At 46.1% G+C, this 14,579-nt stretch overlaps 1 protein-coding gene across 1 annotated transcript in view; it reads right to left on the bottom strand.

Moving 5' to 3' along the window:
* The window catches only part of LOC142289948 (zinc finger E-box-binding homeobox protein zag-1-like), a 140,199-nt gene extending 125,898 nt beyond the window's left edge, over positions 1-14,301 (bottom strand). The window contains exons 1-2 of the mRNA XM_075333887.1: positions 13,918-14,301; positions 12,748-12,811 (exon numbers count right to left, since the gene is read on the bottom strand). Coding sequence (XP_075190002.1) covers positions 12,748-12,811; positions 13,918-14,301 — 448 coding nt within the window. The remainder of the gene's footprint in view (positions 1-12,747; positions 12,812-13,917) is intronic.
* Between the last annotated feature and the right edge of the window lie 278 nt (positions 14,302-14,579).

Below are 14,579 nucleotides of genomic sequence, written 5' to 3'. Positions count from 1 at the left end.
ATGGTGCAGGGGTCTTGCTGGACGGTGCAGGGGTCTTGCTGGACATTGCGGGGGTCTTGGGAATCTTGCTGGATGGTGTAGGAGTCTTGCTGGATAGTTCAGCGGTCTTAGGGGTGTGGGACTTGTGGAATACCTGTTCCAGTATCCAGCGGAATCGTCTCTCTCCCGCTCAAGTCTTTTGTAGAGAAGACCACCTCCTGCCCTTCATTCGGCACGTCCGCGCACTGCTGCTTCTTCTTGCCAGAACTGCCAGTCAGCTCCTGGGCTCTTCACTCCTCTTCCTCTTCCATTGGCTGCTGCTGAACAGGTCCATCCCCGAAATGCCTCCTCTTGGAAACAAACTGCAAGATTTCTATATCCTAGGTAATTTCTGTTCCCCGGTCTGTTCTTCCTTTGGCCAACAGAGGGCAGTGTCTCATCACTAACCCTTCCAGGTCTCCCCAATACAGTTCACTTTCTACACATGAACACATGTTGAAGTCAGAGCATTACAGGAACAGCTCCCCCAATTTGGGACAGTCCTGTTCGGTCGAAGTTGGGTGGTATGCAGTAGAAAGCTAGTGATGGTGAAGTGGGGATGAACGGATGTTCTTTCTGTGTGGAAGATGGAAAGCACATAAACCCAATTTTAACCCTGGGCTCACATCAAAAAGAAAAATCGCAATATGCTCTAGTCTGGACCAGAATAGTGCATGTAAACAGAAGGCAGTTGGTACGAACATCTGCTGTGCATGATTGGAGCTGCACATGCAGCCAGCTAAGTCTGCAATTTGAGAACGTTATTGGCCTGAGAATTACGATGTCCATCTAAACCAGGAAATCTCTTAATCAATCAAACATGGTTAAGTTATCCCATAAAGTGAACATTTCAACATGTAGCATAACTACAATCCTGAAAATGTTAATTGTGGTGAGAAAACTGGAAACCAATATCAAGATGCTAATAGCTAAACGTTTGACAAGAAATTCGAAAGAAAATTCTCTGATTTTCCAAGCTGTTAGTCTAGTACATAATTATCTATTTTTGTTCATATGTGAATGAAGTCTAAGGATCCATTTACATGGACCGACTGGCAGAATGATGTTACCACTGATTGGTCAACCTTTATTGATCATTGGTTATTTAATAGACAGACCAAAGTAAATGATGCATACTACGTTACTGTATTATTCAGTGAACATAGACTGGTTCTTTGGCATTGCGAGTAGAGATGAGCGGACCCGTGGAAATTTTAGTTCTGCGGATTAAGCCAGACTTTATATAAAGTTCTGTTCTGGACCTGGACTTGATCCAAAATTCATTGGGAGTCACTGATTGGGCAGTTCGGCTCTCCACCCACATGCAGTCAGCCGTAAACAGATCACTTTTGGAGAGTAAGGGTGGGGTTTTTCATTTTTTAATTTGTAATGAGTGTACCCGAGCACAGTACTGCTCGCTCAAGTGGTTTGCATATGTAAAGACACCTGAATTCTGAACATGAACACTGATTATTATAGTAAAGTCAATGTTCGGTACGCACAAAGATTTTTAAAGTTCAGGTTCACTCATCTCTAATTGTGAAGTGTGTTTAAATATGACAATGCACTGAGAACGATGATCTGCGCAAAAGATCATATCTTTCAATGAATAGTTTGTTTACACCACAAGAAAATCATGATGGAAGCATTTATAAGACAACTCATTATTGATATTTGGTGTAAATGCAGCTTAACTGTTATATAAAGAAGCACTCCCATAAACATTTTGTTAAAGAAATCTGTGTGGAATGTAGAGTGTTTGTAATAATATACTCACCTATTGCCCACTTCTCCGGGATCCAGCGCCGATCTACTCCTCTTCTCAGTGACCTCACCGCTCTTCAGACTATACAGATCACTCTATGCTATATGAGCTGGAAGTCTCTTTTGTAATATAAGTCTATGAAGCCTTGTTCTCCTACTCCATCATGGACTTAGGCCACTTTACACGCGGCGATTTATCGTGTGATTGCATGTGTGATGGCACCCGCCCCCATCGTTTGTGCAACACGGGCAATTTGTTGCCCGTGTTGCACAAAGTCGGTAACTCCCGTCACATGGACTTACCTTCCAAACGACCTAGCTGTGGGCGGCGAACATTCTCTTCCCGAAGGGGGAGGGACGTTCGGCGTCACAGCGACGTCACACAGCGCCCGCCCAATAGAAGCGGAGGGGCGGAGATGAGCGGGACGCAACATCCCGCCCACCTCCTTCCTTCCGCATTGCCGGCAGGACGCAGGTAAGCTGCAGTTCATCATTCCCGGGGTGTCACACAGAGCGATGTGTGCTGCCTCAGGAACGATGAACAACCGGAGCACAGAAGGACGTTCGATTTTTTGAAAATGAGCGACGTGTCAAAGAGCAACAATAAGGTGAGTATTTTTGCACGATCACAGTCGCTCGTTGCTGTCACACGCAACGATATGTCAAACGATGCTGGATGTGTATCACTAACGACGTAACCCCGACGACATATCATTTGATAAATCGTAGCATGTAACGGGCCCTTTACTCTGTGAAAATCACTTCTGGATCATGCAGAGTAGAGTGTCGCGGGCGGAGGGGACGCGCTCGCCATGCTCGGGTCCGGGGCTTCTGCTGCTGCTGCTCAGTGGCTCGAGCGGTGGACCGGACCCGGGGACTCGAGCAGCGCTCCTCACCCATGAGTGTAAAGGGGGGTGGTTTGGTTAGGGAGATTGTTCGTGACGCCACCCACGGGTTGTGGTGATGATGGCACCACCGCTGCTGGTAACGGGGATCCCGAGAGAGATGGTAGGGTGCAGCTGAGATGTTGTCCCCTCCGTGGGTAGGGGGTTTGGCGTTCCCGGGGCCCGGTGGTGGTGACGGGGAGGCTGGGGTGCAGGGACTGCGCAGCGCGGTGCCGGTCGGCACTGGTGTACTCACTCAGACATTCACTGACAGAGTCTCTGGTAAACCAAAACGGCCGGATGGACGGGTCCCGCAGCCGGCTGCAGCATTGTTGTTGTGCTCTCCCCGGATGGTTGATGGTGGCTGTCTTTCCCTGCACCTTTTAGAATGTACTTGACTCCTGTGGTTGCCCACCGGTAGTCCGCTCATGGTAGTGGGAGGGATGCGGGCCATTCACAGACAACGCCCCCAGGTCGGTCCTCTAGGGCGGGCGGGTTTGATTCCGCTACTGGTGTTGGGGGTAGCGGTCCAAGTGGAGGGGCAACAGCAACTGGTACAGATGGCGGGGGAGGCAGGAGGGTGAGCGGGCGCAGGCCGGGCCCCTCAGCCGCAGCGGCCGGTCCTTCTCAGACACAGGGGCGTGGGTCACTTACCCGCTCCTCCAACACTGCCTCCACCTCGCGTCTCCGCACGGCCACCGCCACTTCCTCCGTCTCGGCCACCCAGCACTCCATCAAGAACCGGACCTGGGTTTGAAGGCGGCAGCACATTTGTGCGGTCCGTGCTTCTACCCATGCCGCCGTTCCTGGCGTGGGCTCGGGAATCTCGGCCTCACCGGACGGGACGGACATGCTTGCTGGCAAACTTCCAGGAAGCGGATATGTTGCAGGTATGAGCCCTGGTGTCCCCGCTTTTTATGCCCTCGGCTACATTAGGCAGGCTTTCACCCGCCCCACCTTGGTTCTTTCTACCACTTCCGCTTGTTGGGGGCGGGACTTCGCTTTCACGCCTTCCCTGCTCAGGGAAGACGCTCGAGCGGAGATTTTCGTGCCAAAGATGGCGGCGCTTTCAATTTTTCGGCCGGACGCTGCCGGCGGGGACCACAAGGCGCACTTCTACTAGTAAGTAGATCGGTTCTATCCTGTTCGTGATGCCAAGTTGTCGCGGGCGGAGGTGACGCGCTCGCCACGCTCGGGTCCGGGGCTTCTGCTGCTGCTGCTCGGTGGCTCGAGCGGTGGACCGGACCCGGGGACTCGAGCAGCGCTCCTCACCCGTGAGTGAAAAGGGGGGTGTTTTGGTTAGGGAGATTGTTCGTGACGCCACCCACGGGTCGTGGTGATGATGGTACCACCGCTGCTGGTAACGGGGATCCCAGGAGAGATGGTAGGCTGCAGCTGAGATGTTGTCCCCTCCGTGGGTAGGGGGTTTGGCGTTCCCGGGGCCCGGTGGTGGTGACGGGGAGGCTGGATGGCTGGGGTGCAGGGACTGCGCAGCGCGGTGCCGGACGGCACTGATGTACTCACTCAGACAATCACTGACAGAGTCTCTGGTAAACCAAAACGGCCGGATGGACGGGTCCCGCAGCCGGCTGCAGCATTGTTGTTGTGCTCTCCCCGGATGGTTGATGGTGGCTGTCTTTCCCTGCACCTTTTAGAATGTACTTGAATGTGGTTGCCCACCGGTAGTCCGCTCCCCGGCGTATAGGTGCCGTAGGAGCCCATTTTGCCCGCAGGCGTTGGCCCTTGGATCTCTAGCCTGTGGCGGTGGCTGTATATCCTCTCTGGGTGGACGGTTGCCTTCAATCGGGACTTGGTAGTTGGGAAACGCCTGGGGTTCCTATCACATTCGGATTTGACTATTGACGGCGGCTCCAAGCCTGGTCAGGGTCCGATGGCCCTGCCTGTGTGCTTAGCTTTACTCCGTTCCCCGGTCCGGTACCGGCGGGCCGACGCCCGACCCCGGTCCTTATGGCTCTGCGGAGTTCCACCAACTCCTGCAGATGGCCACCACCATCTGCCAACCTTGCTGTCAGTGTCTGGGCTCTAACCCAGACACCTCAAGTGTTCACTCCTCTCACTTTCATCTCCAAGACTGAACTGCACTTTTCCCGCCTCCAGGCCTAGGAACTCCTCGGTGGGTGGGGCCAACCTCCTGGCTCCGCCCCACCTGGTGTGGACATCAGACTCTGGAGAGAGGCAACAAGGGTTTTGTGTTTGGCTGGTGTAACTGCCTAGGGTGGGGGTGTGTATGTTGGTATGTTTGTGACTACCTGGCTAGTCCAGGGCGTCACATAGAGCGTGACCCAAAGAGTCTGCAGAGCAGTGACATCACTGAAAAGGGGAGCAGAAGAGCGCTAGATCTTGGAGAAACTGGTGGTAGGTGAGTATATTTACACACTACATTAAATACACATATACACAGATTTATTTTAAAAAAATCTTGATGGGAGTGCTTCTTTAATCAAATGTGTTCTGGGCTCAGACTAGGATTCCATCTATTTCTGGCTAACATCAATTGGAACCCTTTCTTAGCCCATTCAAGAGTTTAACACAATATCATTGTAGAGCACTTTACAACTAGCCATTTCTCTTTTGTACATCCTACCCTCAAGGCCACTGCAGCTGTGTAACCAAATGTCGTATCATCTCAAAAAGTGACAAAGGCCTCAGTCTTGTGCATTCTGTTGTGAAATGCTGTCATAGCATAGTTATTGCCAGTTTCTCCACCACAACTCAGAGAAGCAATGAGAACAATTCACTGTCCGTTCTATTTTTAATGGCCTTTTAAGCACTTTTTTTTGCTTGGACACAGGCAGCCGGGGGCCATGCATCAGAAAAGGGTCTTTTATGGCTTGCAAATGAGAATGAATGACATATAAACTGTGCCACCTTTGTGTTCATCTTAGTTGTCAGCGCTAAGCTATTCACATGGGTGTGGTGATGTTTTAGATGAAACAGAAGAACAATGATTATAGACAGAGAAACTATTAAATTGTCATTTCTTTAGAGCAGAATTACTGGACCCAACAGTCTAATATTAAGTCATAATCAATCCCTCGGCAGCCAATTTTCATTTCTGTGCTTTTATTTTTTTCCTCCCCTACTTCCAAGAGCCATACATTTTTTTAGAATCACTAGTTAATAGGTGTATAAGAAATGTAGCATAAATCCCTAACTAAAACTTAACATTTAATGATATTCTTAAAAGGTACAAAACCACAATTCAATGATTGATAATCATTGATGATGATTGATGAGTGATAATGTGCAAAAATTGGGTTCACAAAAACCTCCTCAGGATTCAGGAGGTCATCAGATAATCTGGCAGCATGGTAGCTGCTATTGGTGTATCTAGCCACATTAACTTGTTATCAGCCTCCTGATGAACCAAGGTATGGGGAAACGCGTTGAGTCATATGAGGTGGAATTAAGCTAAGTGGATCTTATTGTCCCTGCATTTGTATAGGTTCTCAATGAGAACACTGGTGACCTCCGGAATCTTGAGGAGGTTTTTGTGAACCCAATTTTTGCACATTATCACTTTATGTTATGTGCACTGCACTTTATCTTTGATTGTAGGGGTTCACAGGGCAATAGCAAGGACAGCCGTCGGTGAGTGGGGGCGCCACATCGTATCTTTAGGGTGACAACCTCCACGACTAGGTAGGGCACAGGAGGGAGTGGATATTGTAGGGACTGAGTTTCCCTCTCTCTTTTGTGCACCTGTTTGTTTTATCAATTTGAATTGTGGTTTTGTACCTTTTAAGAATATCATTAAATGTTAAGTTTTAGTTAGGGATCCATACATTTTTTAGCCACATGAGGACTTGTTTTTTTTTTTTGCAGAAAAAGTTGTAGTTTTTCAATTACACCATTCGTACTACCATACCATGTACTGAGAAATGGGGGGTAAAACATTTCTAAATGTCGTGAAATAGCAAAGAAAACCTCACAGTTCCACCATTGTTGTTTTGGTTTTGTTATTACAAAGATTTTGAGATTTTCTGAGATCCATAACTTTTGTTACGAAGAACCCCATACCTCTACGTTCCTTCTATTAAAGCCAGTCTGGAGCTGGCATTCTTAGGAGATTATGATTTTAGCTTTATATAGCAATGATGATGCACTGCTATGTACAGCACAAGCGATCGGATAATCAGACTATTAAATTAAGTAAAAAGTGAAAACAAAAAATATTAAAAAGTATGAAACAAAATGAAAAAACACAAAAGTTAAAATCACACTCCTTTTTCCCATTTATAACTAAAAGAATTAAAATATATTTTAAAAATACACATATTTGGTATCACTGTGTTCATAAAAGTCCAGTCTATCAAAATATTAAATAAATTAATCTAAGTAATTTAGTTTTTTTGCCATTGCTACATTGCAATAAAATAAGTGGTGATCAAAACATCATACAGTATCTACCCCAAAATCCTATCAGTAAAAATGTCAGTTCAGGGTGCAAGAAATAAGCCATCATACAGCCCCAGAGCCCGAAAAAAGAAAACAACATGGGTTTTGAAATTTGGCAAGTCAAGAAAAAATGTTTTTGCTTTTAATGTTAGAATTTATTTTTTTTTACCACTAAAATAAAAAAAACTATACATGCTTGGGATCTGCGTAATCATACTGACCTGGAGAATCATACCATATAGTGCACATGATAAATAAAAAACAAAACAAAAAACAATTGTGGAATTGCACTCTTTTTGCTATTTCAACAAACTTGTAATTGTTTTCTCGCTTTCCAGGGCATTACATGATAAAATAAATGGTGTCATTCAAAAGGTACAACTTGTCCTGGGAATGCATACGGCTATGGGGATGGAAAAATAAAAAAGTTATGGCTCTTGAAAGAAGGGGAGGAAAAACTATAGCACAAAAATGGAAGATTGGAAAATAGTGAAGGGGTTAAATGCTACTGCCTTAAATAGTCTACACAAATAAGATAATGTGAAACCAGCCTTAGGGGTGCTTCACACATAGCGAGATCGCTACCGAAATTGCTGCTATGTCACGGTTTTGGTGACGCAACAGTGACATCATTAGCGATCTCGCTGTGTGAGACACTGAGCAGCGATCTGGCCCCCGCTGTGAGATCGCTGCTCGTTACACACAGCCCTGGTTCGTTTTCTTCAGAGGCGCTCTCCCGCTGTGACGCACAGATCGCTGTGTGTGACAGCGAGAGAGCGACGAAATGAAGCGAGCAGGGAGCAGGAGCCGGCATCTGGCAGCTGCGGTAAGCTGTAACGAAGATAAACATCGGGTAACCAAGGGAAGCCCTTTCCCTGGTTACCCGATATTTACCTTCGTTACCAGTGTCCCCGCTCTCACGCTGCCAGTGCCGGCTCCTGCTCTCTGCACATGTAGCTGCAGTACACATCGTGTAATTAACCCGATGTGTACTGTAGCTAGGAGTGCAGGGAGCCAGCGCTAAGCAGTGTGTGCGGCTCCCTGCTCTCTGCACATGTAGCTGCAGTACACATCAGGTAATTAACCCGATGTGTACTGTAGCTAGGAGTGCAGGGAACCAGCGCTAAGCAGTGTGCGCTGCTCTCTGCACATGTAGCTGCAGTACACATCGGGTAATTAACCCGATGTGTACTGTAGCTTGGAGTGCAGGGAGCCAGCGCTAAGCAGTATGCGTGGCTCCCTGCTCTCTGGCCATGTAGCTGCAGTACACATCGGGTTAATTAACCCGATGTGTACTGTAGCTAGGAGAGCAAGGAGCCAGCGCTAAGCAGTGTGCGCGGCTCCCTGCTCTCTGCACATGTAGCTGCAGTACACATCGGGTTAATTAACCCGATGTGTACTGTAGCTAGGAGAGCAAGGAGCCAGTGCTAAGCAGTGTGCGCGGCTCCCTGCTCTCTGCACATGTAGCTGCAGTACACATCGGGTAATTAACCCGATGTGTACTGTAGCTAGGAGAGCAAGGAGCCAGTGCTAAGCAGTGTGCGCGGCTCCCTGCTCTCTGCACATGTAGTGACGTTATGATCGCTGCTGCGTCGCTGTGTTTGACAGCAGCGATCATAACAGCGACTTACAAGGTCGCTGTTACGTCACAGAAAATGGTGACGTAACAGCGATGTCGTTGTCGCTGTCGCTATGTGTGAACCCAGCCTTAGGTTATAATGATTCCATTTCTTATCTATGCACAATGGATAGTACATGTGATAGAGAAAAAAAATTGCGGTCTATCAGAAGTAGCCTTTTCTTTGGACTGATGGCCTACCAATATTTGCTAATGGTGTAGGAATAGATTCCCAATCCTTGTGTGAAGAAAAAGCCTCCACACAAACTATATTACATAAATGTTCTATATATACAATCTACCCTTGTGTCATTTAGGTCCATACCAGACATTTCCCAAACAGTCATCAGTATATCTAGAAGTTGGCAAAATACAGAAAATGTGATAGGGAAAAATCCAATTATTGAATGCTACTTAAGTGTTTGTATTTAATTTTACTATCTCTTTTTAAGACAAATATTCTTGCCTCCAGTTTTGCTAGTTATGTGGTATACGACACAATTTAGTAAGGCATCGTTTTTAGTCTCACTGTCTGGCTCATTGATGTAAGTGTGGCACCCAGGGAGCAGGGGGTTAACCTTACTCGCCGCCAGGCCGGTGGTGTCGGTTCCGGGGATGTCATGGGTGGTCTTGCCCGGCTTCGTGCCCCAAGGTGTCCACAATAAAAGGGGGATTAAAAGGTGGATGTTTGTCGTGATGCCACCTGCGGTAAGCGACCAGGGATTAGCTGCTGCTGCTGTTGCTGTCCTCTAGGGTGGATGGTAATAGCAGCTGAGATGGTATCGCTCCTCACAGGTGGAGCGGGCCCTGGGGAGGATGATAAGGGGAGTAGTAATATTGGGCGCCGGAGCGCGGGGCCCCGGTAAGAACAGACACAGTCTCTGCGGCTTGCAGGTGTCTTTACTCACAGTTCTTTAAGTAACCCGGTCGCTGCCGCAGTAGCACTAGTCACCGCTGTGATGGACCCCATCGAACCTGAATCCCATTGGATTTTAGTCCGGTGTAGTGGTCGATGGGCCCTTCCTCCTAGCACCATGTAAGATGAATCCACTTGGTTTAAAACTACTTGGGGACCCCAGTCCATGTTGAGTGAAAACTCCTGTCCTGTTTGCAGGTGCAGCATTTCCACAATGGGACCTGACTCGGATCAAGGCCCTGGTTCCTATATGGCACTCTGCTTCAGGCGCTGTGTTGGTCAGGGAGACGTGCAATCTCCCCGTCCCGACAGGTTCTGGAAAACCAGCTTGAAGAATGATCTTCCGTAGGGTCCTGCACCCTGTGTCGCGCCGGTCCTGAGGAAGCAATGAAGCTCTCCCCTCGGCAACAGTATGAACTGTGTGCCTCACCAGAGCCACCGGTAAGACCGTCTGCTCTCTTCCTCTCCTGGATCTAGGCTGAGCACCGCACCTAAAGTGGGGTGCAGTACCCTGTGGCGACTGAGGCCTCAGGGGTGCGACATAAGTAGGGAGGAAAGGTTAGTATTATAGTCCCACTCAGTGAACTCACTCATGTGGGGCTGGATGCCAATGCGTAGCTTACCTTATGGATTCGGTTCCACTTGCGTTTTGCACGGATGAGGGCGATTCGATAAAACATTGGATTGCTCTCACGCTAGTGGAAAACTATGGGGCAGTGTCCATCTGGATTGAGGCCTCATGCCATATCTGCATCAGAAATGAATCGCAGCATGGTGCATTTGGCAGCAAGTCTTGGCTCACACGCATCCATACAAATCTATGGGTGTGTGTGAAACATTGCACTGCACTTGTATATCATCTGAGTGCACTGCCATATAAGCAGAGACAGGCCGGGGAGGAGATGGGAAGAAAGTTTTCCATCCCTTTTCTCCGCATCTGTGACCCAATCGCAAAATCAAATCACAAATCAAATCGGCTCACACTAGCAGCAGAGGGTCATTAGCATATCGATTGCGATGCTCTCACATCGGAAGCTATGCGCAAGTGGAACCGTACCCTAATTAAGAGCTTTCACCATGACATAAAAGAAAAAGACAAGCCAGCTAAGGCAATGTTCTTGATCCTGACATTTATGTGGATATTGCTTTGACATGTACCACCATACTAAGCATTGTTGACAAAGTTCATCCCTTCATGGTGACCTTATTCCTAATGACAGTCGCCACTTTCACCAGAATATTCCACTCCAATACACTATGGAAATGATTCTGGAATAAATTAAGGAACAGGTGATGGAGTGCAAGGTGTTCACTTAGTCTCCAAATTACCATACCTCAATAATAAATGGGCGTTTTTGGGATGGACTGTAAAAACAAGTGCAATCCATGAAAACCAAAGCATAAACTTTATAGGACTTGAAGGATCTGCTGTTGACCTATATGACACCTTTTGTTACATGGAGGTTTGCAGAAACTTGCTGTCATGGCGGCATTGGACTCTGTTCAGATTGCAGATTCTGACACTTTGCCTGATAGTTTCTCTGGTGTCTGAGATCAAGAGAGGCTGACTTGGGTATTGACCTGCTGTGTGCTAATCCATAGGCAGGCTAGCAACAGTTAATCTCTGCTAGTCTACTTGCTCCTTTAATCACATGTTGGGGGAGACCTATCACAGCTACTCTTTCCTATTTATGCTGTTGGAATACTTCTACCCTTGCCAGCTATAGTTTATTCTGTGTTGGTCTGTGAGATGGGGTGTCCCAGACTCTCTCTGGTGAAGGTTGTGTTTAGTGGTGCTTTTTGCTTGGTGGGGATGCGTAGTGTACCCACTGTTGTTTTGTACTTCCTTCCTGCTTTTGTTTTCCTCCACAATCTCTAATTGTCTTATCTCGTATGTATGTGTGCTATGTGATCATTTTGGATTTTCCCTTGTCTGTCTTTTTCTGTGGTTGAAACACACTCCTGTCATGTCCCTTCCTGGGGAGGGGGATTTAGATCAGGACTGGTCAGGAGCAGGGCCAGGAAGGAGACTCACGCCTCTCCACCATTAAGAGTATCCCTGAGAATAGGGATAGCATAGGGCCCCATAGCTTGAGGGACAGCTTAGGAGCCCCAGTTCCCTGCTAACTCAAAGTCATTATAACACCTTTAGAGGTCTTGGGGATCACTGCTTCTATGTCTGGCTGTTTTGATTTCATGACAAGGATCGACAAAATATAAGGCAGGCAATTTCAATGTAATGGCTGATCCGTGAAATTTCAGCTCTTACACATTTAGATACAAACAAAACGACAACTACCAGTAAATTACTCACTAATATAATTGCTGATAATGCTGGAATTAGTACTTCTACAGTAAATAATTAAGATCTGCTCATGGCTGCTCTCCATTAACTGTGCAAGAGTTGACATTTCTCTGCAAAAAAATCCAGCAGCTCAGAAACTGACTAAAGTTAATACTGCCATAAAACCAATTATTTAGCATAAAGATATTTGGCTACAGATAACAGAGGTGAATGTAGGAGGAACAGGTATGCTGACATATGTGAGACTGGATCTATCATTGTGGGTGTTGGGGAGGAGATGGTTCTAGGATGTACCTGAACATTCACTGATAGCAAATTAAATACCTGATATTAAACAATAAAGCAAAAGAGAAGATTGTTTTTATCTTTCTAAACTGCATTCTATAGACGGAAATACTGAAAAAACAACTGAATCCTCAAAAACAAAGGATTATGGAACAGTGTGAACCGGTGTATGTTATAAGTATTAGATCAACAAAAAGCACACAATAAGGTATCATCCGGAAATATACTTTGTATATACAGTATATTACAAATGTGAATACAGCCGTCACATTTTTGTAAATATTTTCATGGGACAACAACGAAGAGATGACATTGACACAATGTAAAGTAGTCAGTGTACAACTTGTTCAACAGTGTAAATTTGGTGACCTCTAAATAACTCAACAGCCATTAATGTCTAAAATAATGTCTAAGTGAAAATGGCCAAATTGTGCGGAATTACCATTTCCCCTCTCTGGACTCATGTGACTCATTAGTGTTACAAAGTCTCAGGTGTGAATGGGGAGCAGGTGTGCTACATTTGGTTTTAATCACTCACACATGCTCATACTGGTCACTGGAAGTTCAACATTGCACCTCATGGCAAAGGATTCCTGGTGGATCTGCAAAAAAAAAAAAAAATTGCTGCTTTATATAAAGATGGCCTAGGCTATAAGAAGATTGCCAATACCCTGAAACTGATCTGCAGCACAGTGGCCAAGACCATACAGTGGTTTAACAAGACAGGTTCCACTCAGAACAGGCCTCGCCATGGCCGACCAAACAAATTGCGTGCACTTGCTCACTGTCATATCCAGAGGTTGTCTTTTCAAAATAAATGTCCCATGAAAAGATATCATAAAGTATTTAGAAAAATGTCAGGCGTATATTCACTTTGTGATATACTGTTTTATGTTATTGCTCACCTGGCTCGGTTTTCTTAGGCACAACTCCTATGTAATTATAGATACCAGCTGTTGCTTCTCTGTATGTTATAATAAAACCATCAGTAAATTTAATAGTAGAAAGCGACATATGGATAAATCTGCTGTGCATCTGGTTAAGAAGATACCCAATGGAGATAATGGTGTTGAACAAAAAAAAAGTTTTATTAATCTACGTTTTCCAGAGATGAACAAATTTCTTTATGAGGAAAAGACTGCAAACAAGTTGTACGTAAACCACAGCTATTTATCAAACCCCATGAATTACATTATAATGGGTGTAAATTCAAACAATACCTCCATCAGGGATGTGTCAGGATCCAGTTTTTTGTGGATTCAGATGAAACATTTGGAAAAAGACAGGAACAAACTGTAAGAATAATTTTAACAGCTCCTAACTTTTTAAAAGTGTATTCTAGCCAAAAGCATTTATGACCAATCCATCAGATCCCCACTGAGTGAAAGAATTATATCTGGAGCTATAATTGTTCTTTTTTGTCAGTGTCATGGAGTTTGGATGGATTGCCAGGACAGTATGCTTCTTGGCTACAGGCGCCCCCTGTAAATAGTGTTTTTTCTCAGCTACTGAGACCACACCATCTTTGTGTCGTAAATGCACAGTATTTTGGGCCAACCAGTTCTTATCCATGTACATGGATATTATGGGGTTGGAAGGGGTTACAGATCATGCTGATGACAAAACGAAAATGTAATTGATGAATATATATAGCTAAACACAGCAAAATGTCGTCTTGTTTTTTGTGGAAAAATCTGTAGAACCTTACTTTGTATAGTGCCATGATCAGGATTGTAGAAAGTGCAGACTTATCTTTAAGGCCTGGCTCACAGTAGTGCAGAGGCAGACATAACATTGGGGCCACCTGTGCAGCCGCACAGGGGCTCAAGTGGTGAGTGGGGCCCCATTTCCACCTCCAAAGTAAGTGAAGTAGAGCATTTTGATGTGTTACTGGACTAAAACGTTCCCATATATTGTTCTTGTACAGAGACCCTTTTCTGTCTTTGTCCACCAGTGCACTGGCGTAGAGCATCTGATGTGAGATGCCAATGGAACTTGGCTCAAACTCTTCTGCAAGTGTGAGCCAAGAGTCATTCTTCTGTGATCTGATTCTCTCGAGAATCGGATGACAGATTAATCTCTCCATCTCCATTGCCTGTCTCTGCGTACATTCTATGACATCCGTGCAGTCCACTGTTTTACACACACCCACAGACTTGTATGGGTGTGAGTGCTCCGATATACGCTGCCTATTACAGCATGCAATTATTTCCTCAGTCCAATTAGAGCTGAGGAAAAACTCGCAGATCTGACCTGCAATATTGACTAATGTGACGCCCTGGGCAAGCCAGGGGTCACAGGTCATAACACCACCACACCCTACACCCCAGTTAGGAACACCAAGGCTAACCTAAAATCCTTGTTGCCTTC

The sequence above is a fragment of the Anomaloglossus baeobatrachus genome, chromosome 2 (genome assembly GCF_048569485.1).
Source record: "Anomaloglossus baeobatrachus isolate aAnoBae1 chromosome 2, aAnoBae1.hap1, whole genome shotgun sequence".
NCBI classification, from domain to species: Eukaryota; Metazoa; Chordata; class Amphibia; order Anura; family Aromobatidae; genus Anomaloglossus; species Anomaloglossus baeobatrachus.
Note: the sequence above shows the minus strand (reverse complement) of the source record. Positions and strands in the feature narration are given on the sequence as shown.